The sequence below is a fragment of the Octopus sinensis genome, linkage group LG25 (assembly GCF_006345805.1).
Source record: "Octopus sinensis linkage group LG25, ASM634580v1, whole genome shotgun sequence".
Classification (NCBI taxonomy): domain Eukaryota; kingdom Metazoa; phylum Mollusca; class Cephalopoda; order Octopoda; family Octopodidae; genus Octopus; species Octopus sinensis.
Genome location: NC_043021.1, coordinates 419,976 through 443,786, shown reverse-complemented (window position 1 = coordinate 443,786; position 23,811 = coordinate 419,976). Strand labels below are relative to the sequence as shown.

Here is a 23,811-nt window from a genome sequence, read left to right as displayed (position 1 = left end):
TGAAAAAGTAACATGAAGAAAGAAAAATATTTATTCAAAAATAAAATTAAAAAGCATGTAATATAAAATTCGAGAAAGAAAATAGCGATAAAATAATTTCTATAATTGTAAATTTGATTTCTCTTCATTCAATAGTGCTGTCATTAAAACATGATACACGTCACTACATCTCTCGTCTTATATGTATATAAATTAGTCAATTATTTCTAAAAATTGAATTACATTAAATTTATCGGGTACCCTTTAGTTTAACAGGCTAAATTTATTGGGTCACCTTGAAATGGATTTCGCTACCCCTAAAACCATAGTGGATTACCTTGAAATCTATCGCATTATCCTAAAATATATAAATTTACCCCTAAAATGTATTGTTAACCCTGAAATTATAGCGCCAGCCATTGCGTTACCTCTAAATTAATCACCTTACTGCTAAATTTATCTAGTTATTTCTAGAAAATATAAAAGATACTTAAACAATGCTTGTTCTAGTCATTTGACTATGGCCATGCTGGGGCTCGGCCTTGAAGGGTTTAATCTAACAAGACAAGCTCAGTAGGTGTTTCGAAAACATTGCACAAATTCTACCGGCTTCTTTTGGGGAACAACTAAGTTAGGGGTACGTAAACAAGCGGTGGTGGGGGACAACCATAACACACATACACACATATACATATATCCATTCATCCATCCATCCATGCATACATAGATGCATACACACACACACACACATAGCTAGAAAGGGAGATAGAGAGAAAGAGAAGGAGAGAGAGGCAGAGAAGGGAGAGGGAGAGAGATGATAACCTCTTGTATTCCATGTTTTGCTCGTTTTATCCTTTTTCGACGAAATGTTTTCTGTTCCGTATATTTCATCATGATGTGAAATGTTTGTTGTTTATACTTTATATGCTTCAACCAGACTATGAAATGTATGTAGTTCATTGGCTTCGTAGTCTCATATTTGATATACATATGCACAAATTGTAACTGGACATTTAAATTTCATTCTGCACAAAGAATGCAGTTTATACCTCTGCTTTGCAGCGTCATGTGAAATAACTGCAGAGAATGTAAAGTTTGACAAATTAGTAACTTTAAAAATACAATGTGAAATCTATGCAGCTCACAATGTTGGTTAGCTTTTTTTTTTTATATGTTACGTGAAATGTTCGCAATTTATGAAATATAGTGTGAGAATAGTATACAAAAGTGTGACATATGGCCAAAATGTTTTACATTGTGATGTGATACGAGCGCTTCCGGAAGTGGTTGGGAATGTAGTTAGTTTTTCATCTGAGGAGGAAGTTTTGTCGGTTGACGTAGTCTCTGTCGTTTCAGTTCCAGTTGATGGTGTCGTTGGTGCAGTTCGATACTCTGTTGTTATGGAGGATTCTGTAAAAACAAAATAAATATTAGACTTTATGAACATCTATTTCGGATAAATTCAGGAAATACTTTCAGTGACTCCCATTCGAACTGTGTATCTATCGCCTACCAGGCGACGAACGACAATACAGAGAACTTGCAATTTCTCAGTGGCAAAACCACGAAACAAAATCTACTTTTTTTTGCTACTGTTTTTATATTTGACATTTTAATCCATTTTAATAATGCATTTCTATGTATATATATATATATATATATATACTTAGAAACTACATTTTATATTAGGGTAGGTTCTAAGTGTATATATAGATATGTGTGTATATGTGTGTGTGGTGAGGGCGCGTGGCTTAGTGGTTAGGGCATTCGGCTCATGATCGTAAGGTTGTGATCGATCGATCGATCGATCCATCCATCCATCATCCATCCATCCATCCATCCATCCATCCATCCATCCTCCATCCATCCATCCATCCTCCATCCATCCATCCATCCATCCATCCATCCATCATCCATCCATCCATCCATCCATCCATCCATCCATCCATCCATCCATCATCCATCCATCCATCCATCCATCCATCATCATCCATCCATCCATCCATCCATCCATCCATCCATCCATCCATCCATCCATCCATCCATCATCCATCCATCCATCTATCTATCTATCTATCTATCTATCTATCTATCTATAAACACTTTCCCAAATAAAATTGCATTTTACTTTTGAAGCTCCGATGATACGCTCAAACATGAGAGCGTTGCATCTTTTAGTAGAAACAAGTTTAAGCTACGGTACTTAGTTTATCAACCCCGAAAAGATGAAAGGCAAAGTTGACCTCGGCGAAATTTGAACTCAGAACGTAGCGACGGGCGAAATACCTACTTCTTTACTACCCACAAGGGGCCAAAAACAGAGAGGACAAACAATGACAGACAAACGCATTAAGTCGATTCATCGACCCCAGTGCGCAACTGGTACTTATTTAATCGACCCCGAAAGGATGAAAAGCAAAGTCGACCTCGGCGGAATTTGAACTCAGAACGTAACGGCAGACGAAATACCGCTAAGTATTTTGCCCTGCGTGCTAACGTTTCTGCCAGCTCGCCGCCTTAATAACAATTGTAATAATGGTTATTACGAGTGACTTACCGCTGACATGGATAAATATACTTCTGGATTTTCTGGAATACTCACTCGAACAAACATACTCGCCTTCATATGATTTGTTCATTCTTAAAATACGGAGTTTAGTCTTATTTTGGTATCGTATTGCACTGATTCTAAAATATAAACACAAACAATATATAAGTGTACGTTTTGAGGAAGATTTGTGGCAAACTATCGTTTCTGACTTCGAAAGATATCCTTTTGAAAATCATTTAAATATGAAACTGGTTAAGCATTTGAATTTTTAAAAATTCTTCATTTATATTCTCTGTACGTTCTCTGTGGGACAAACCCGTTTTAATTTGGGCTTCGGCTGCTAGAAGCCACTTTATGCAACCCTCAGGCATCAGTCTGCTGTCTGGCGTTTTCCAGTATGGCCATACTGCCACATTGTGCATCTTTGTTTTGCAGGGCTTCTCCCTTGTTCGTCGATTTTTGCGATAGTTGAAATGAAGGAAATTCTGTTTTCTGCCGGGGAAAATATAAACCGAAGCAGTTGTCATGCTTCAAACAGATTACAAGGATGCTGCCAAAAGCAAAACATAAGTTTATGAGTGGTTTCCACTCTTGAGGAATGGTCACTTGTCGCTTGATGACCAACCTTGTTCAGGGTGATCGTCGATCTCCTGATCGAATGAAAACATCATGAAAATTCATGAACTGATCTTGGAGGACCGTCACCGAAAAATTGATGAACTTGTTGACATGACTGGTCTGCCCTGGAGCTCCTGCCAATTTTAAGTGAGGAATTCCGAATGAAAAGAGTTGCAGCAAAATTTGTGCCTCGCTTGCCCTCGGGAAATCAAGCAGTCACGCCTGAATGCGTGTCGTGAACTTGAAAGAACAGTTGGAAATTGAACCGGACCTTTTTTCGAAGGTCATCAGTGGTGAGGAAAGCTGGTGCTACGGAATTTGCCGATGTGGAAGAGGTAAAAAAAAAAAAAAAACACGATGGAAGCGTTAAAAAGCAACACTTCGTAAGAGTTCCAGCACTGCATTGAATAGTTGAAAATGCGTCTGGACTGATGCATCGCTTGAAATGGAAAATAATTTGAAGGCAATAAAAGTGTAAACATGTATAAGTAAGTAAAATAACATTGAAAAACTCCAGCTTCATCTGGGTACCTCCTCGTATATCTCTATCTAAGATGCATTAATTAAACAAATTTTTAAACTGTCATGTTTCAAATAGTTACATATATTTTTAATACAATACTATTTTAGACAAATATATCTTCATGAGAAATTTTGTTTGATATTGAATTTCATGCTATTATTTCAAAATACAGTATATATAATCACTCGTATTAATGTCTAAATACTTTATAGTATTAATATTTTTGACATTTTATACAAAGAGCACTCATTATAAATTCAGTATATAATATTCTAACAGAATATATTTAATTAATGATATCTGTCTATCTATCTGCGTGTGTGTGTGTGTGTGTGTGACTCTGGCAGGCAGTCATTAATCTCATGAGACAACGAATCTGAATTTCAGAATTTTTGCTTCAGCCTCATTTGTAGAATAATATCTGCTACGGTCGTAGAGGCAACACATGAGTGACAGCCCATGTTGCAGAGACCGCCCTAGTCCTCTCTTGCCAGGAGCCATTTCCCCTGTCCACGAGGTCTTTCTGGATCATTCCATCTGACGTGTGGTGTAAGTAGTTAAGCCAGCAGAGACGTTGCTGCTGGAGAAGGATGAAGTGGTTTGGTAAATGGACGCAAGCTTGAACTCCGTGACTGTCAGTTCATCTTGTGTTTAAGATACGTCTCAGGCAATGAAGCTGGAAGGCATCGAGACATTTCTCTAACCTAGGGTAGTGGCATATATGCTCATATATACACGCATATACACATGTATGTGTCTACGTGACTAAATATATACAAACATTGTATACATTCATATATGCATGTAGAATTTCATATACACAAAATGATATTCTTGCATACATATATGTTGGCACTCATAGATACCACAAATATATTTTGTGGGTAGTTATGCAATCACTATATGCACACTTGCATGTATATACATACACACGCAGGTACACACACACGCGTGCGCGCGCACACACACAAGCGCTCATACTGAAATACACGTATGTTTACACACAGAAACACACTCATATACTCATACTTCCATATGAACATGTGCTCACATTTGCGTATGCACACATACATCCACCTATCCATCCACACACACAAACATGTGTTCACATACGTACATACACACACAAACCTCCACCTTCCCACCGTCACCACAGACGCTCACATTAAAAAATATACAACTGACTGAAACCATTTTTTCCTTAAACAAGAAAAGCTTGTCGCTTTCTTAGTGACTGGCTCGTATTTTGGCAAGAAATATCAAATATCTCTCTACTCCACCCCCTCTCTCTGTATGTATATAAATTCGCATATACATATGCACAGATACATATAAACACACACACACACACACACACGTGTTTATACACTTGCATGTTTCTACTGAAATGTTTGTGAAATGTAGAATCAACAAATATAATCTGGAGTAGAAGAAAAGGAAGGAAAATTTAAGTGATCGGGTGGGTAGTAAAAACCAGTTGTTCACCTGACGTAAACACAGCGGTTCAACTAACGAGAAATCCAGAAAAATTACTACACCTTTGCTATAGATTAATACCTGTTTATTGGGGGTGGGGTGGGGGTACTGATTATGTAATTTACTATTTGAGCATCAATCTCGTGTAACTGGGTTTCACAAAACCAGAGAGTTTAAGAGTTATTAATGGAAGGGTGAAAATTACGTAGAATATTCTTGAATCTAGCTTATTGGCATATGTGAAGGTGCGTGGCTTGGTGGTTAGGGCGTTCGGCTCACGATCGTAAGGTCGTAAGTTCAATTCCTGTCGACACATTGTATTCCTGAGCAAGACACTTTATTTCATGTTGCTCCAGTTCACTCAGCTGGCAAAAATGAGTTGTGCCTGTATTTCAAAGGGCCAACCTTGTCACACTCTGTGTCACGATGAATCCTCTCTGACAACGAGATTAAGGGTACACGTGTCTGTGGAGTGCTCAGCCACTTGCACGTTTATTTCACGAGCAGGCTGTTCCGTTGATTGGATCAACTGGAACCATTGTCGTCGTAACCGACGGAGTATCAGTTATAGACATATACACAATACATATGTGTATGTGTGCATGAGTGTGTGTGTGTGTGTCCGGGTTTGTCCTCAACCAGTGTTCGACAACCGGTGTTGGTGTGTTTACGTTCCCGTAAATAAGCGATTTCGCAAAAAGAAATCGTTATAATAAATACCAGGCTTGAAAAAATAATCTTGGGGTCAATTTGTCCGACTAAAACGCATCAAGGCGGTGCCCCAGCATGGCCGCAGTCCAACGACTAAAACAAGCAAAATAAAAGATAAAACACACACACACACACTAGCATGTACACGTATGCGCATATACACACGTACACACATGCATACACGCATGTTTTGTGCATTTCAATATATACATGCATACACGGGCCCACACAAACACACATCCTACGGCCGCCAGATGCCTTCGCTAGGATTCGGTAGTACGTGCTATGATTTTGCTAATAGACACACCCATTGCTGAGACCCAGCAGAACATTCATGATGTAACAATCACAAGGAGAGGGCCTTTCACCAGTAATCAGTTGGTATAGATTTTAGCTGACTCAGTAGAGTAGCGAGAAATGGAGTGCCTTGCTCTAGACTGCAATGCTCTGTCTGATCGAAAAATCGAACCCACGAATTTTTGGTCGGGAACCAAACACTCCAACATGTTGGTTATGTGTTTTCACATACACAGGAACACACACACGTATATATGATAGTGGGTGCGTATATGTATGCATACGCGTGCGCGCGCGCACACACACACACATATATGTAATATATATGCATAAATATATATATATGTGTGTGTGTAAATGTATGAATGCACACACACACACGTACACATGCATGCTTTTATAAATTTATACAAATGCACAAGATGGCGCCATTAACAGTTGTCATTAAGCATAGAAGACAGTTTCGGATGTCTGCTTGAATGTTTTTTTTTATTTAATTACACCTTTCTTGCTCAGCCTAGATTTGAAACTATTTTTTTTTTGTCTGTTAAAAGTAAGAGAAGCACTTTCCCCTTGACTGTTTAGCATTATTCAGATCGGATGACAAAAGATATTTCTTATTGCGTGGAATTTCACTATCACCATCATAGCACTTCATTCATAATCACACCAGTACCAACAACAACAACAACAAAAGGATAAACGATCCTGTGAGTTAAGACAACGTAAGTATTCTTTCCACTGCATCTGTTCTCTGCGGTTGAATGAAGATCTTACGTAGCGCTATAACAAAGTCGGTGTAAACGAATAGTCGCCACCATCCCTCAACTCACCCAATGCTACTGATTCGACGCAGATGAAAATAGAATATGCTCATCTTAAAAACAGTCTTAAGTCATAGTTTGAAATTAATCTTTCTAATTTCTTCAAGCTATCATTAATTAACAGATCGTTTTTGACGAACGAAGGATTAAAAAAATTATGAAGCAACTTCTTGACAAAAGTCATAACTAGAAGCCGTATGAAAATAGGTGACAGCATGAATTAGATCAAGCTGCTACTTCTCTGCATTGAGAGGTTACAACTCCGGTCCTACGGAGATATAATTAAAATAGGACAAGATAGAATCGCAAGATGCATTCTTTAAGCTGCGCCAACCGAGATCTTTTATTTTTTATCTTTTGCTTTAGTCATTAGACTGCAGCCATGCTGGGGTACCACCTTGAAGAATTTTTAGTCGAACGAATCGACTCCAGTACTTATTTTTTTCTTTTAGTCATAGAACTTATTCTATCGGTCTTTTTTGCCGAACCGCTAATTCACGGGAACGTAAATACACCAACACACCGGTTGTCAAGCGGTACTGGGTGAGGGTGGTGGTGGTGGCGAATAAAGGCAAGGGCTTTTTTCAGTTTCTGTCTGCCAAATCCGCTCACAGGGCTTTGGTCGGTTCGAGGCCATAGTAGAAGACATTTTCCCAAGGTGTCACGCAGTGAGACTGAACTCGGAACCATGCAGTTGGGAAGCAAGCTTCTTACCAGACAGTCATGCCTGGATAATCTCAGTTGGTGACGCCTGGGAATCCAGTCGGAAAGTCCAATAAGAGTTAACCTATGGACGAGGTGCCTGACGACTCCACCGCCACCATCCCACCCACCCAATAATTATGGACGGAGAAGATGACTTGAAGGATATATATATTGGTCAATACCTGATATTATACCTCAGCTATCATTGTAATAAATAGAGGAATAAAAAACACTTCAGAGACGTCTGCAGTGTACGTGTTAATAAAGTAGCTGAACGCTGGTAATCCTGGATAATTAAACAGCCCACGCAGCAGAACCAGGAATTTAAAACTATCATATGATAGATAATAATTCACAGAACTTATTCACTAACTATATACTATGCTTTAAAAAATGTTTCAGAGATTCTACCACTCCCAACAGATTCTGAGAGCAGGATATGAAGTCAAAATGTTGAAGAAATTTCCGTTATCAGGGATGGCGTGGGGGATACAACAATGACGTAAGCATTGACAAGCTGGTTGCTAATCCATCAGCTGTATATCAGAGAATGAAGCGAAACAAGAGCTTCGTAGAAAGATCCCTTTTTCAGGAAGATTTCAAATAATTTTGGTCTAAATTTTGGTCTGCAAACACAACAGAAGCAACATCAACAATAACATTTACATAACCGACATTTAAACTTTCACAAAGGCTGTGGCAAAAGTGCATCATGAGATGAATTCGGAAGAAAACTCGTAGTTGGATATCATTACATAATGTTGGCATTCTACAGAGTCATTGATATTTATTTCTAAGAACTATGGAGGACCAAACTGACATACCGAGTGGCTGGTCTGAGCAAGGAGGCGTTATAAACCTGACTCTCAGTCTTTTCCTCTAAGACCATAATGAATCCAAAAATATCATGAATACTCTGCAGGCAAAGCGAATGAGGTTTGCTGGAAGGTAGAATTTGTGGGGGACGAACGGAGAAGATTCACGAATTTGGGCAGAAGTTCCCTGTTTTAAATTTCGTGCTTACACATGCATGAACACACATGTACACGCACGTACATACATGCAAACACAAACGCGTATGCGCATATATTCAGATAGACAAACTTGCATGTCGCTCGATCTGTAAAATATAGCAGTCAAATATCCTTCGGATCTCACTCTCCCAACCCGATAATGGAACACAATATTAAACAAGGAAGCCCTATTTCTGAATAAACGATGAGATGGTCATAGGTGGACTTTCTTTGTTTATAATGACCACAGATATTCTACCTACACACAACAACAACAACGACAGCAACAACATACATGTGAATGTGTAAGACGGAAATACAAAATGGAATGACGTCACTTACGATTCTGTGTAATCGTTTATCTTTTGGCCATGTCTTTTCCAAGTGATACCTTCAAATTTGTAGGTGCATGTTCCCAGTCGGCAACTCACCACAATTGGCTGATTGATTGGAACCCAGAAATCCTTCTTATTAATTACTGGAATGCAGTCTTCGACTGCTTCAGACTTTATTACTGACAACACTGCAAAATAAATAAATAAATAAGGTGATTCAATGACTCGGAAAACTGAAGTTAGCGATAGAGTGAGGTCTCGAATGCCGGAGCGAACAGCTACGATACACTCTCGTCGGCTATCAATGGCAACAGACGTTACGAAAAATCGTTAATCTTGAAATATACTTAATAATGACATACATATAAGGGGGTATAAAATGTTCCCGGACTAGTTCTGTAGCGCGCCAACAGATGGCAACACACGGTTGCATGCGCAGTGAGAGCTACCATGAACTTTATGAGGCAGTGTGGCGAGTAACATTGCTGTGTTTACTTCACAAGTTGTGAAATTTGTATTCTTGTGATCAGCTGTATGCTGCAGTCTGTGATTTTTGCTATGGACAGGAAATTGGAACAAAGAGCCAACGTGAAATTATGCGTTAACCTTGGGAAGTCTGCTACAAAAACACTGAGTACGCATTGGCAAGCTTACAGCGATGAGGCAATGGGTCGCACGCAAAGTTTTGAGTGGTACGGGCGCTTCAAAAGCGGAAGAACGTCCCTAGAAGACGGAAATGTGGTGGAAATTGATCAGCTTGTGCATGTGGATTGTCAGAGAACAATCAACGACGTTTTGAAGTGTCTGAGGAAGGACATTCGGCGAAAGCGACCAGATCTGAGGAGCGCGAAGAATTGGAGTCTTTACGACGACAATGTACCCTGTCACCGAGTTCTTTTCACTTTGAGTTTCTCGCCCAAAACAACATGGTATCTCTTCTGCACCCGCCCTATTCGCCAGATTTATCACCTGCGGACTTCCATCACTTCCTTCAGATGAAAATGCATATCAAAGATCGCAGTTTTAACACCGTTGTCGAGATCGAGAGCGAAATGCAGAAGGTCCTCGACTCGCTAACGGAAAACGACTTCCAGGCCGAATTCTAAAATTATTAGGAACGCTGAGACCGGTGTATTGCTGCGCAAGGCGACTATTTCGAAGGTGATGATGCTAAAACCGAGGTAAATAAAGGATTTTTTATTAAACATAACTAGTCCGGAAACCTTTTGATACCATCTCGTCTAGACACACACACACACTCACATACACACACACACACACACACACACACACACACACACACACACACACACACACACGAGTTGAATGGGCTCAAACCACCCTGACACTGAATCTTACGGCTGAGGAGAAGTTTCCGTGTTCATTTGTCCTTCTCTGTTAACACTTTTCCATACCATCTCACTTTTATTTGCACAAACATTTCTAGCGCACTCAATATCCTTCTCAGGTTACCCCAACAGATGCTTTCTCTCAGAGTGATCATTCCATCCTTTTCTCTTCTTTACATATTTCTATTTGTTTGTCTGTTTGTCTGTAATTTTCCGTCTTACTCGTATGCCATTGTTCTCCGTATTCTAACTCTTCAAACTTTTGCATTATACTGTCCTCTCCTGAATGATATTTACAAATAATGGCACTCACTAGATGAATGTGGTTAAATGCGCCCAAACTACCAGAAGTCTGGATCCTACAGCTGACGGGAGCTTTCATATGCCCATACATTCATTTATGTTTATAAGTATGACACTAAAATGCATCATTGTATGACATAATACGTGCTCATCTGAGACGTGAGTAGAGTAAGATAGTTATGGATTATAAATTAATTATGAATTAGAAATGTATTATTTTCCATTTTACTATGCGTTCTGCACGCTGAAATCTTCCTAATCGATCTTTTGATTTACTAAACGAACAGGGACACGAGCATAATTATATGGCTCCAAAGTTCACAACGATTATCACTCGTTGATCTAGTTAGCCAAATTGTATTACTACAGAGGGCTCAAAAAATTATTTGCCTGGATTTTAATCTCCCTACTCTTTTTGTATGCGTGTATGTATGTGTGTGTGTGTGTGTGTGTGTGTGTGTGTGTGTGTGTGTGTGTGTGTGTGTGTGTGTGTGTATGAGCGTGTATATACAGCTATGTATGTGTCTGCTATATACAAACACATTGAAAGAATATAGTTTAATTATCTGTGCATATATGTGTGTGTGTATATATGTATGTATATGAGTATTCGCCATGCTGGACCGCGGAACTCTACAGGTCTTTTTTTTATCATTCTCTCTCTGTTTATTTCCTCTTATTCCTTTCTGTTGAAGAGCGTAGGCTCGAAACGTAAAAAACCTTTTCATTTTTCATGAGCGTCAAATTAATACACTTGCCTGTTGTTCATACACCTGACTTCGTCTTTTGTTTTTCTATAAAGTTCAACTATAGATATGTGTGTGTGCGTGTGTGTGTGTGTGTGTATTATTTATTTTTCACTTGTTTCAGTCATTTGACTGTAGCCATGTTAGAGCACCGCCTTCAGTCGAGCAAATCGACCCCATGACTTGTTCTTTGTAAGCCTAGTACTTATTCTATTGGTCGCTATTCCCAAACCGCTAAGTTACGGGGACGTAAACGCACCAGCATTGGTTGTTAATATACGACAGGCTTCTTTTCAATTTCTGTCTACCAAATCCACTCGCAAGGCTTTGGTCGGCTCGAGGCTATAGTAGAAGACACTAGCCCAAGGTGCCCCGCAGTGGGACTAAACCCGGAACCATGTGGTTGGTAAGCAAGCTTCTTACCACACATCCACGCCTGCTCCTATATATATATATATTAATGTATATATATGTATGTGTGCGTGTATTTATATATATATATATATATATATATATATATATATATATATATATATATACATACAAATGTTGTGTGTGTGTGTGTGGTATATATATATATATATATATATATATGTTACGAATGTGAAACTCTATTGCGCCGCCGTGTACTTGGTTCCATCATCTGTTAGTACCACTGTTGTTAAAGTTGTTAATTGTAATGACGTCATAGAATATAATAATCATTCCCATGAACATATGACAGAGTAATTGCTAGCTTAAACCGTTAAGCCTACAGATAAATGTATGCCTAAACGCATCACCCACTCGCGCACGAGCACTCACCTACACATACCTGTACATTCATTCTCCACCATCAACAACACTTTAAAATACACGCACATATGTGCGTGTGTGTGTGCGTGTGTGTGTGTGTGTGTGTGTATCATACACATACAAGTACACATACGCGCACACGATCGTGCTTGTTTATAAATTTGAGCAATATGTTTAAATTAGACAACGCTTATAAAAGACAATATTTATAGTATTTATATTTATATTTATATTTATGGTGCAATATAAAAGAATCCTAATAATGTTCAACTGTTGAAGTTTTAATAGAGTGAATTATCTGCGTATAAAAGATGTTTATAATGTGTTGTTGTTTGAAGATGTAATGTGCTAGAGTATCTTAGATATAGAATTAGGTTATAATGTATCCTTGTTTTAGGTATGATGCACTGGAATTGTTTATCTTTTAAAACTAAATAAAGCTCATGATTATTCACTTAGACAGTAGATGGAACTTTATAAAACTTTATGAACTGTATATAATCTCTATTGAAATATTTTAGGAATTGGTCCGACTTTTAAGATAGACTTGAATAATGGTGTGGAGTTTGGACCCAGAATTTCTTCGTTGTTGCAAGCAATCTTTCTATGTATGTTAAAGTAGTTAAGTTTGAAGACTGGCTCTTCCTAACGTCTCTTTGTCCATATCCCTGCATTATCTTAACTTGCCGTTCTTATGGGAAACTTCGGGGTACAACTTGCTGTTGGTTGTCATTGCATTGGTGTTCTTTTGTTGTTGCTTTTGTTTCTGCAAGGATTCCACAACCGCCAGGCTCTGCGTATTCTCATAAAACATTATGGCTCACATCAAGAAGACAATTATAAATCCAGTAATAGCTAAGGATACTTACAAGTAATCCAATATAAGAGGTTAGATAATCCGTAATCCATGAATTGCGCAGCAGTTTAGAAAAGCGGTAGATGTGATCTGTATGCGATATGGAACTTCGGACTCTAAAATTGAGAAAAGGTAATGTTAAAATATATATGATTGGTTATATAAAGAAGAATGAATGCTTATACATACATGGTGGTGGAGGTGGTGATGGTGGTGGGTCCCCTTCATTAAACAATTGATCAGTTGAATTCTCTGTTCCAAAATTAAGGCATAAATGGCTGAGTATCTCACAGACATGTGTACCCTTAACATAATTCTCAGGCAGAATCAGCGAGTGACAGTGAGTGATGAGGTTGTACTTGTGCAATTACAGCCGATTCGCTGCTATACAGATTCCTTCTACACAGTTTCACTCACAAAGTATGGGTCGACCCAAAGCTATAGGAAATGGCGTTTGTCCATGATGCCATCAGTGGCATTGAACCCAGGACCTCGAGGTTCCGAAGCAAACTTTTTAACCATTCGGCTATACTGTGCACCCCTCCCCCGCATCAGACATGTTTTGTTTGAATATACATTATATATGGTAAATGCGTGTTTGTAGTGAAGCAAAACAAGATTTAATCGAAGCAGTGTAAATGCATAAAGAGAGGCACCAACGAATGTAAAACATGTTTTTATGTATTTCTCTACTGACAGAAATAGAATAAACAACCTGATTCAGCTTTTCAGATCTTATTGGAAACTTCTTCAGAGAAACATGTAGCTAATTTGATAATGCTTTTTTGCTTCATATACAAGCAGCCCCCAGGGTATGCATGTGTCTCATATGTTATATCTCATTAACATGATTCTCTAACAGTCTGGATATCCTACTTTTTTTGTACAATGCATGTCCGCCAACGAACCCGGGGAGACAGCGACATCATAATAGAGCAGTGTTTTGCAAGCAACCTCATGTCTCAATCTTGTCATAAAATCATTTCAGACTTTTCACGTCTGAATCTTGACTCAGAACACACAGAAATGTAAGAACTAGGTGGGTAGAACATATTATTTTACATCTGTAAGCATCGACTTGAAATCTAGAAAACACTATTACAAACGATGTTTTATGTAATTGATAATGTACTGTATGAAATAAAACCAAGAGACGAACAGATTGAGAGAACTACACACGAATATACATTTATATACAAAGACAGAAAACGTCGACTAAGATAAAAGCGTAACACATACACACACTCACATCACACACCCATACACAGTGCATCAATAGAGCCTGTTGCATAGATGCCGTACATATTGTGCACTGACGTATGCAGCAGGAGCTTTAGATAACTGACGAATGTTTAGTTACTTTTCAGGGAGTTATAAGAAGAAACCTTAATGTTTTCATATGTGTTCCCTCTGCAATTGGCATTGCAGGAGAAAGTCTACAGGAAACCATTTGTAATGATTTATTAGGTGTGGTCATAACAGACAGTCAATGATTAGCAGCTATGATTATAAAATATGTACATGGACACACTGGTACGACTGTATGTTTAAGAAGTTTACTTCGTAACCACGTGATTCAAAGTTTGGTCTCACTGCAAGACTCCTTATATAAACATTGATCACTTTGGGAGGGTTTTGAAACACACACACACACACACACACACACACACACACACACACACATATATATATATATATAGTTCATAGATGAGAACCAAATATCCTCCGTACAGAATACACTTAGTAGTGCTCAAGAGAGTTAAACTTGAGCGAGTACAGAAGTAAATGTAGGGATAAGTAAATGAGACAGATCACTATATAAAGTATATTAAATACATGAAATACAATAAAAAGAAAAGAAGCCTATATATGTATACATATGAAAATGTCCGACTTATACAGAATACAAATGGTATAAAGAATTAAATATCTGTTTCCACAAATGATTTCACATCCAAAATCTTGCAAAACAAATACATAAACGTATATATTTATATATGATATTGTATCATATCATATATAAATTACATATATATATATATATATATATATAGATATATATATATATATATGATATTGCATCATATTATATATACATTACACACACACACACACACATATTGTTGTATTTAGGAATGGTCATTTTGCCAGTTTAGCCAATAAAAACACACGCACTATATATTTGGTGTTTCTTTGCTTCAGCGTTATTTATTTTTTACATTAATCTTAATCTTATTTCGGCCAGAGTTCTTTCGTCACACTCCTGTGACCGCATCAGTGGTCCTTTGCTTTCTTCTTTCCTATTTGTGTGTCTCTCCTTACTAACGGTCAGCCATTTTGTATTTCTATTGTATGTGTCTTCATTTGCGCATGCGTATATCTCAATGTGTGTCTATGTTTAGTTAGTGCGTGTGGAGGGAAGTGCCTGTAATATTAATAATACACAAATAAATAAACAAATGGAAGTAAATAACTATATACATTTTTTTATTATTACTATTATTATTATTATTATACATACATACATACCTACATGATAATAATAATAATGATGATAATAATAATAATAATAAGTAGGTGTAAACACATGAATAAAATATAAATTAAAAAAACAAAAACAAAAACAAAATCAAAAACAACAAAAAGAAAAATACAAAAACAAATTACACGAACGTATATAAACAGGAGATAAAAATATTACAGGCGCATTCCCACACACACACACTAACTAAACATAGACACACATAGAGATATACGCATGCGCAAATGAAGACACATACAATAGAAATACAAAATGGCTGACCGTTAGTAAGGAGAGACACACAAATAAGAAGGAAGAAAGCAAAGGACCACTGATGCGGTCACAGGAGTGTGACGAAAGAACTCTGGCCGAAATAAGATTAAGATTAATGTAAAAAATAAATAACGCTGAAGCAAAGTAACACCAAATATATAGTTGTGTGTGTTTTTATTGACTAAACTGGCAAAATGACCATTCCTAAATACAACAATATATATATATATATATATATATATATATATATATATATATATATATATATATATATATATATATATATATATATATGTGTGTGTGTATGTATGTATGTATGTATGTATATATATATATATATATATTATATATGTATGTATGTATGTATATATATGTAATGTATATATAATATGATACAATATCATACATATATATAATATATATATTTATGTATATATATATGTGTATATATATATATATATATGTATATATATATATTATATATATATATGTATATATATATAATATATATAGACATATATATATGTTTTATATATAATGTATATATATATATATATGCATATATACACATATATGTGTATATATATACATATATATACATACATATATATATATACATACATATATATATATATATATATATATATAATATATATATATATATATATATATATATATAATCAAAAATAAGCAACAAGAATGACTCCGGTAATTTGGTACAATTGTTTCGCACTACAACATTTTATTAAATGTTGTAAGTATTGCAGCAGATTTAAGATGTTGAGTGCTCTTCAGCCAATTATATAGGTTTTCCAATAATACAAAAGCTTTCAAATTAAGTAGTAACATTTTAGAGAAGGTAGATATATGATATTTCAGTTGAAAAACTCTCCTCTCAGACTACGACATGATACTCTGCAATTTTAATTCCCGGCATATCAAAACCCAAACCACCCAATCCCACTCCATGACACTCATTTGACAACATAAACTTCCACAAAGCGGACTGGGGAGCAATCAGAAAGGATCTGTCTTTCATCAACTGGACTTTCACTCTCAGTTCCACTCACATTGAGACCGCATGGCAGCACTTTGAGAACATTGTCACCTATACATGCTCAAAACACGCTCCTACGAAATTCACAAACACAAACAGAAACCGGCTCCCTAGAAAGAAAAGAACACTCATCAGGCGCATCAAAAGACTCAATAAAAAAATTAAAATACTCCCACATACAACATCCACATTCAACAACAATGAAAAGGCTGGAGTTGAAAAAACTTAATCTGCAGACCGACATGAAAACCTCCAATGAAAATCAAAGAGCTGAGGAGGAACAGTGGGTAATCAAAAACATCAAACAGAACCCAAAAGTGTTCTATTCTTATGCAAATAAGCATAGAACCGCTGTCTCACCCATTGGACTATTGATCGATGATAACGGTATTCTCCAACACGATGCTAAAGAAATGGCAGAAATACCGCAGTGACAATATTGCTCTGTCTTTAGTGATCCCACTGATATTGACGTAAGAGAAGCGAACGAAGTTGACTCCCAACATAAAATCTCGGACATAATCTTCAATGCCTCAGACATCATAGCGGCAATAAATGAGGTCAAATGCTATTCTACTGTAGACCCTGATAGATTCCTCGCTAGTCTCCTGAAGGAATGTAGACACCAACTTGCAGTCACTCTGATCAACTTCTGGATAAATTCTTTAGACTCGGGTTATATACCGAACCAGATCCTATCCAAGTCTGTCATCACGGTTTTCAAACAGGGAAACAGATCCCTCGCAGTGAACTATCACCCAATCTCACTCACCTCCCACATCATTGAACGAGTGGTAAGATCGAGGATAGCTGACTTCCTGGAGATCAACAAACTCCTAAATGCAAATCAGCATGGCTTTCGCTGTGACAGGGACTGTCTAACACAGCTCTTACACCACATTGAAGATATACTTAAAGCCTTGGGAACAGGTTCGAACTCTGATGTCATATATCTTGACTTCAGTAAAGCGTTCGACAGGGTTGACCATAATATCTTACTCTCAAAATTGGCAAATGTTGGAATCCATGAAAAAATTCTACACTGGATTAAGAATTTCCTGGCGAATAGAACACGACATGTTGTCGTCAATGGAGTCCACTCGAGCCAAGCAAAATTCACCAGTGGTGTCCCTCAGGGGACTGTCTTTGGCCCGCTCCTCTTTATAATTTACATAAACGACCTTTCCAGCATCGTAAATCACTGTAAAGTGAAAATATTTGCTGATGACACTAAGCTCCAGAACATCATCAATGAAGAAGAAGACCGAACTCAACTCCAGTCTGATCTATATGCTGTGAGTCAATGGGTAGACAAAAACAAAATGCAATTAAACGAGGGAAAATTTGAGCTGATGCATTTTGGAAGAAAGTCTATACTAAAACAGCCATACTCTCTTCCTTCAGGGGAACCGCTCACAGCCTCTAACAATATCAGAGACCTGGGTGTAATTGTTGATAACAATCTCAGTTGGAGCGCCCACATCAACAATAAGGTTGATATAGCTCGTAGGATGAGCTCCTGGATCTTAAGAACTTTCCGGTCCAGAGAACAAGGTGTCATCATTCCACTTTTCTCCTCCTTTCCACGGCCACACCTCGAATACTGTTGCTCCTTGTGGTCTCTCCATGCAAAACAAAACATCTCGAAAACTGAATTACCCCAGAGGGTACTCACTAAACGAATTGAAGATATGACTCATCTCGATTACTGGGATCGCCTTAAAGCCTTGAAATTCTACTCTCTCCTGCGCCGCCGCAAGTGGTACATCATTTGTACGATGTGGAGATTATATACCGCCATCATTGCCGAAATGATCTGAACATTAGTTTCAAGGTTCCTCGAAGGCTGGGACTACGGGCCATACGTCCCCTGCCCAATTCAGGATCACAACATATAGGTACAATGCGACATAATTTCTTTTTCTCAACAGGCCCTGCCCTGTTTAACATTGTCCCCAAAATGATTAAAGAGGAAAAGGATCCCATCACCTTTAAACGGAGTCTGGACAGATTTCTTCAAGGAATACCAGACAAGCCACCCATACAAGGATTCAACTCACTCAACAAGAACTCACTATTTGAAAGGACCATAAACAAAACTTGACTTTAAGAGGATTTAGATAATCCTATCAGGTGGTGATATTAAGTTAGACATGGCGTGGACCAATCTTTGGTCGAAACATATCTAAGCTTTATATATATATATATATATATATATTATATATATATATATATATATATATATATATATATATACATATATATATATATACATATATATATTTTCAAAATGTAACCACATGTGAATCATTGGCGATTTTTTCCCTTTTGTCTTCCTTTTCTATTGGACTTTCCTCTGTTTCTGAAGAAGAGCTTTGCTCGAATCGTAAAATCACCTTTCTTTCCTTCCCTGAGCGTCTGCTAATAATTTACATGTACCACATCCTCGTGTTGTATTTGTTTTTCGTTCGTTTTTCGGCTTTTGGGATTTAGTATATATATATATACAATGATGAAGTTAGTGATAGATATACGTACATACATACACACGTATGTGTGTGGAATTAAAGGCAAAGTTAACTTGGGCGAGATTTGAACGCATTACATAGAGGACCGAAACTAAACCAAGTAAGGCATTTTGTCTAAGCCTTAATCAAAGAAAGTCAGCGACTGACTCAGTGAATCAACAGCTAAAACAAGTGCAGCAGCATCAATTTCAAGTGGTTATTTCAGAGGTGGCTGTGACCGAGCCGAACAACAGATGTTTATCATGTCAAAGAGATTTGCAATCGTAAAAAAACAAACTGTGGCTTTAAACAACCAGAGGAAATGAAATTTACTAAAGCAAGCGCTAACATGAAGGTTGTGTGTCAATTGTCTGCTGTGACTGATGGAATTTTCTTGATTTTTCATTTTATTTCTATATCTATTAATTGCTTCGGCGGTAATTCCTAGGCGGTATTATTAACTTGCGTAAATTGGAATCCTGTATTTACCAGGCCTATTATACACATCTCCTCATTTCTCTCGAATTTCATGGCGCACGCACGCGCGCACACACACACACACACACACACATACACTCTCGTTCTCTCTCTCTCTCTCTCTCTCTCTCTCTCTCTTCATCTAACATCATTTCACATTCTTCTCCACGTCTCTCTTCCCCATATCCTGCTACGATTAACATAAATAGCCATTTGTAAACGAACAGGAAGCGAAAGAAAATAAACTAAGCGCAATAACATGATGACGACAACGAAGACGACGATAGTGATGATGATGATGATGATCATCATCATCATAGTCATTATCGTCGTCATCATGATCATCATTTACAATAACATTACTACAACAACAAAAGGAATGCAAAAAGCATGGCTATCAAGAACGTTATGGTCATTAACACGTCCACAAAATCAACAGTAGCATTATCGTAATTAGCGGTATTTCGTCTGCGTTACGTTGTGAGTTCAAATTCCGCCGAGGTCGACTTTGCCTTTCATCCTTTCGGGGTCGATAAATTAAGTACCAGTTACGCACTGGGGTCGATGTAATCGACTTAATACCTATGTCTGTCCTTGTTTGTCCCCTCTGTGTTAGCCCCTTGTGGGTAATAAAGAAATATTAATAATAATAATAATAATAATAATAATAATAATAATAATAATAATAACAATAATAATAATAATAATAATAATAATAATATTATTATTATTATTATTATTATTAGTAGTAGTAGTAGTAGTATTAACAACAACCAACAGCATCCACAACAATGTCGTAAAGGACAACAACAACAACACTCATGAATTGACCGAATTTGCAGAACGTTGAAACTGTGACGTCACTTATTGTCTGCCTGCCGTCTTCCTATGTATGAAAGCCTATACTGGGTGCATGTATGTTTGTATTGGTATATATGCAAACGTGTGTCACCACAAGCGCTCCATAGCGCTACGATCAATAAGATTTAACGATAAACTTACGGATGCGTTTAGCCTGTATACACAATTTTTAATGTCGTTATGAAAACTAGATAATGTTGCTAAACTTATGTTTCTCTATGTAGTTTAGTAGTTCTCAAGCTTTTTCGGATTGCCACCGCCTTGGCACCCACATCATACTCCTAGTGCCCCCCCACTTCACAACAACATACGCAGACCTCTTTCAATAGCAAATTCAAAATAACTATATTTCACTAATAAAACTTAACCTAACCGATTATTTTGTCCTCTTTACAATATGAAAGACTAAATTTACACCCCACTTGCAGACATGCGCATTGTACAGCGACATCAGCCGCTCAACACCTGACTGAAAGGTACTAAGAAGTAGACTTAGATCCCCGGGTTCCAAGGGCTGACTGAGAGTATCAAGGGCCTTCGGGCATAACTTTACCGGGCCCCTTTGAATGTGTGTTTTAGTAGAGTTAACATGTAGAGTACGGACCCCTAAGAGCTCCAGGCCCTCAGGCAGTGCCCGATTGACCGACGGCTTTATCCGCCCCTGCTGCGTTCAATAATTTTCAGTTTCTTTCCTTGTTTAGAAAAAATATGAGCAACTGTGCTGAATCTCTACTCTATAAAACATGGCGTTGGGAAGGTAATAAAGTACATTTTGACTTTGTTCCACAGTGCAAGGCAGCAGTCAGAAAGGTCCTTTTGCTATAAAAAATCCTGACATGACTATTTTGAACTTTGGCCTCGGCTAAATGCAATTTAAAGTGAAACCAGTTCTTCTCCCATATTTTTTGTATCTTCATAACTGATTTCTTGAACTCACTCAGACTGGTATTATAATAAAAAAATGAATATCCTGAAATCTATCAGACATGTCACTGCGCAGCTCATCCATGTGTGAACAGCACACTTAAATGCCATCTTCTGGTATGCACTTTTCCTTCTCCGATTCAGAGAGGCTCGGAAACTGAAAGAACTAACAACGGATTATGTAAAATTTGAATAAAATTTGAACTTGGACAGAAACAGGGAGACGGCCGGTTTTACTTTGATAAGGTTGAACTTTGTGAATATATCTGTCGTATAAGAAATGTTTCATGGTTCATCACAGAGAATAGAATAAGAGTCTTGCAAGAATTCAACAACTGTTTTACACCTACAAGGCTCGTTCGTATTAGCTCGATTTGCTCGATAGTTTTTGCTTTTTCTTTTAAGAATATTATAGAACGGAAAATTTTCATAGATTGGAATTTAAATCCTAATCTCTACAGAAATTTATTGTTTCAAGAAAACATTGAATTTGACTTACTTTTAATTTTTACGATTATAGAATACAACTCGGGCTGTAACTTCTGAGCCCGAGTCAGGCGTGTGTGAAAACTGTCGAGAGAACGTCTGCTACGGATGGTATTTTTTGACACAGAACACCTCTAAGACGACCGCCAGACTCTGAACGAAAATAAATGAACTGCGACCAAGCTCAATAAAAGGAGCCCGAGTTATTGGCTGCAATGTGTGGGCAGAAATAACATCAGCTTGCAAATATACGTTCACTTTACTAAATTCATACTCGGACTAAGAGCGAACAAGCCCGAGTGACAGAGTCGCCACTGATATATTTATTCTGTTATTTATTTCAGTCATTTGACTGCGTCCATGCTGGAGCACCGCCTTTAGTCGAGCAAATCGACCCCAGGCCTTATTCTTTGTAAGCCTAGTACTTATTCTAACGGTTTCTCTTGCCTAACCGCTAAGTGACGGGGACGTAAACACACCAGGCCTATATATATATATACATATGTACGTGCGTGTGTGTGTGTGTGTATGCGTGTGTGAATGGGTGTGTGTACACACACGCACACATACACATCCCTTTCATTTCGTTGTTGCTGTTGCTCTTGCAGGCATGACTTGTTATTGGCGTTGTTTTTGTCTGCGTCATCGTTTTGTCTTTCTTGGGAATACTCGAGGGAATTTCAGGAGCAGCTTCGCTAGTAAACTTCCCGCTTTTTTTAATTTTTGTTCTGTTCTTCAAGGCCCCTCCTCTATAGATCTTCCCACCAGCCACAGGGCGGTTTTTCGTCTTGTGAAAGCATCTAGAATATACGTGGAGCACTAAAAAGCACAGAAACATCAGTAGCGGACACAAATGTCCTCCAGCAGCGGCGGTGGAACTGCCAGATCACTTTGTCATTGCGCATCTGCACGTCATCAGCCGAAGGTATACACTATCACCACATGCTTGCCGCACATCCCCGTACTGATATAAAGAAAAACAGTGAATAATCGGTCACTGATGTCGCAAATAGCTGGCGCCTGGGTAAGAATGAATTATTTGCAACAATAGCAGTATTAGTACCGGATAACAGCTTTGATATCCTACCTAACGTAGAATATTACTGCGACATTTGTCTTGTGAAAGCATCTTGTATAGACGAATAGTGCTAAACAGCACAGAAATATGAGTAGTTACGCATACACACATACAAACTCTCTTTTATATATATTAAAGAATCATTCAATATGTACCAGCTGAGTATTGGGGTTGATCTAATCGACTTACGCCTCCCCCGACATTACTGGCCTTGTGTCAAAATTTGAAGTCTCTCTCAGTCAGTGAGGGAAATTCTAATGATATAAGAGGTTATTGTTGACAGGTTCCCGTACATTTTCTCGTCGATTTTATAATCGAAAATCCATGCTAGTGGATTTTACTGCCTTTTCTTTTGAACTCATAAATACAGTAAGTACTTTATTAAACCACGATGCGTGTGGGTTTCATTTTAAGAACGTTAACTGAAATCTTATACAAGCTGATAAAAGTGTGTGCACAGTTTTCTTCAGTGCAAACACTTTACAGTGTGTGTGTGTGTGGTGTGAGAGAGAGAGAGAGAGAGAGAGAAGGCAACATGTGACTGTT

The 23,811-nt window shown here is 37.7% G+C and overlaps 1 protein-coding gene across 2 annotated transcripts in view; it reads right to left on the bottom strand.

Moving 5' to 3' along the window:
• Window positions 1-954: 954 nt before the first annotated feature.
• LOC115224295 overlaps window positions 955-23,811 on the bottom strand; it is a 64,391-nt gene continuing 41,534 nt past the window's right edge. For both annotated transcript variants that reach the window (XM_036513422.1, XM_029795122.2), the window contains exons 2-5: window positions 13,095-13,197; window positions 9,040-9,220; window positions 2,537-2,667; window positions 955-1,389 (exon numbers count right to left, since the gene is read on the bottom strand). In XM_036513422.1, the coding sequence (XP_036369315.1) occupies window positions 1,154-1,389; window positions 2,537-2,667; window positions 9,040-9,220; window positions 13,095-13,134 (588 nt within the window). In that variant the 5' untranslated portion in view covers window positions 13,135-13,197 and the 3' untranslated portion in view covers window positions 955-1,153. The remainder of the gene's footprint in view (window positions 1,390-2,536; window positions 2,668-9,039; window positions 9,221-13,094; window positions 13,198-23,811) is intronic.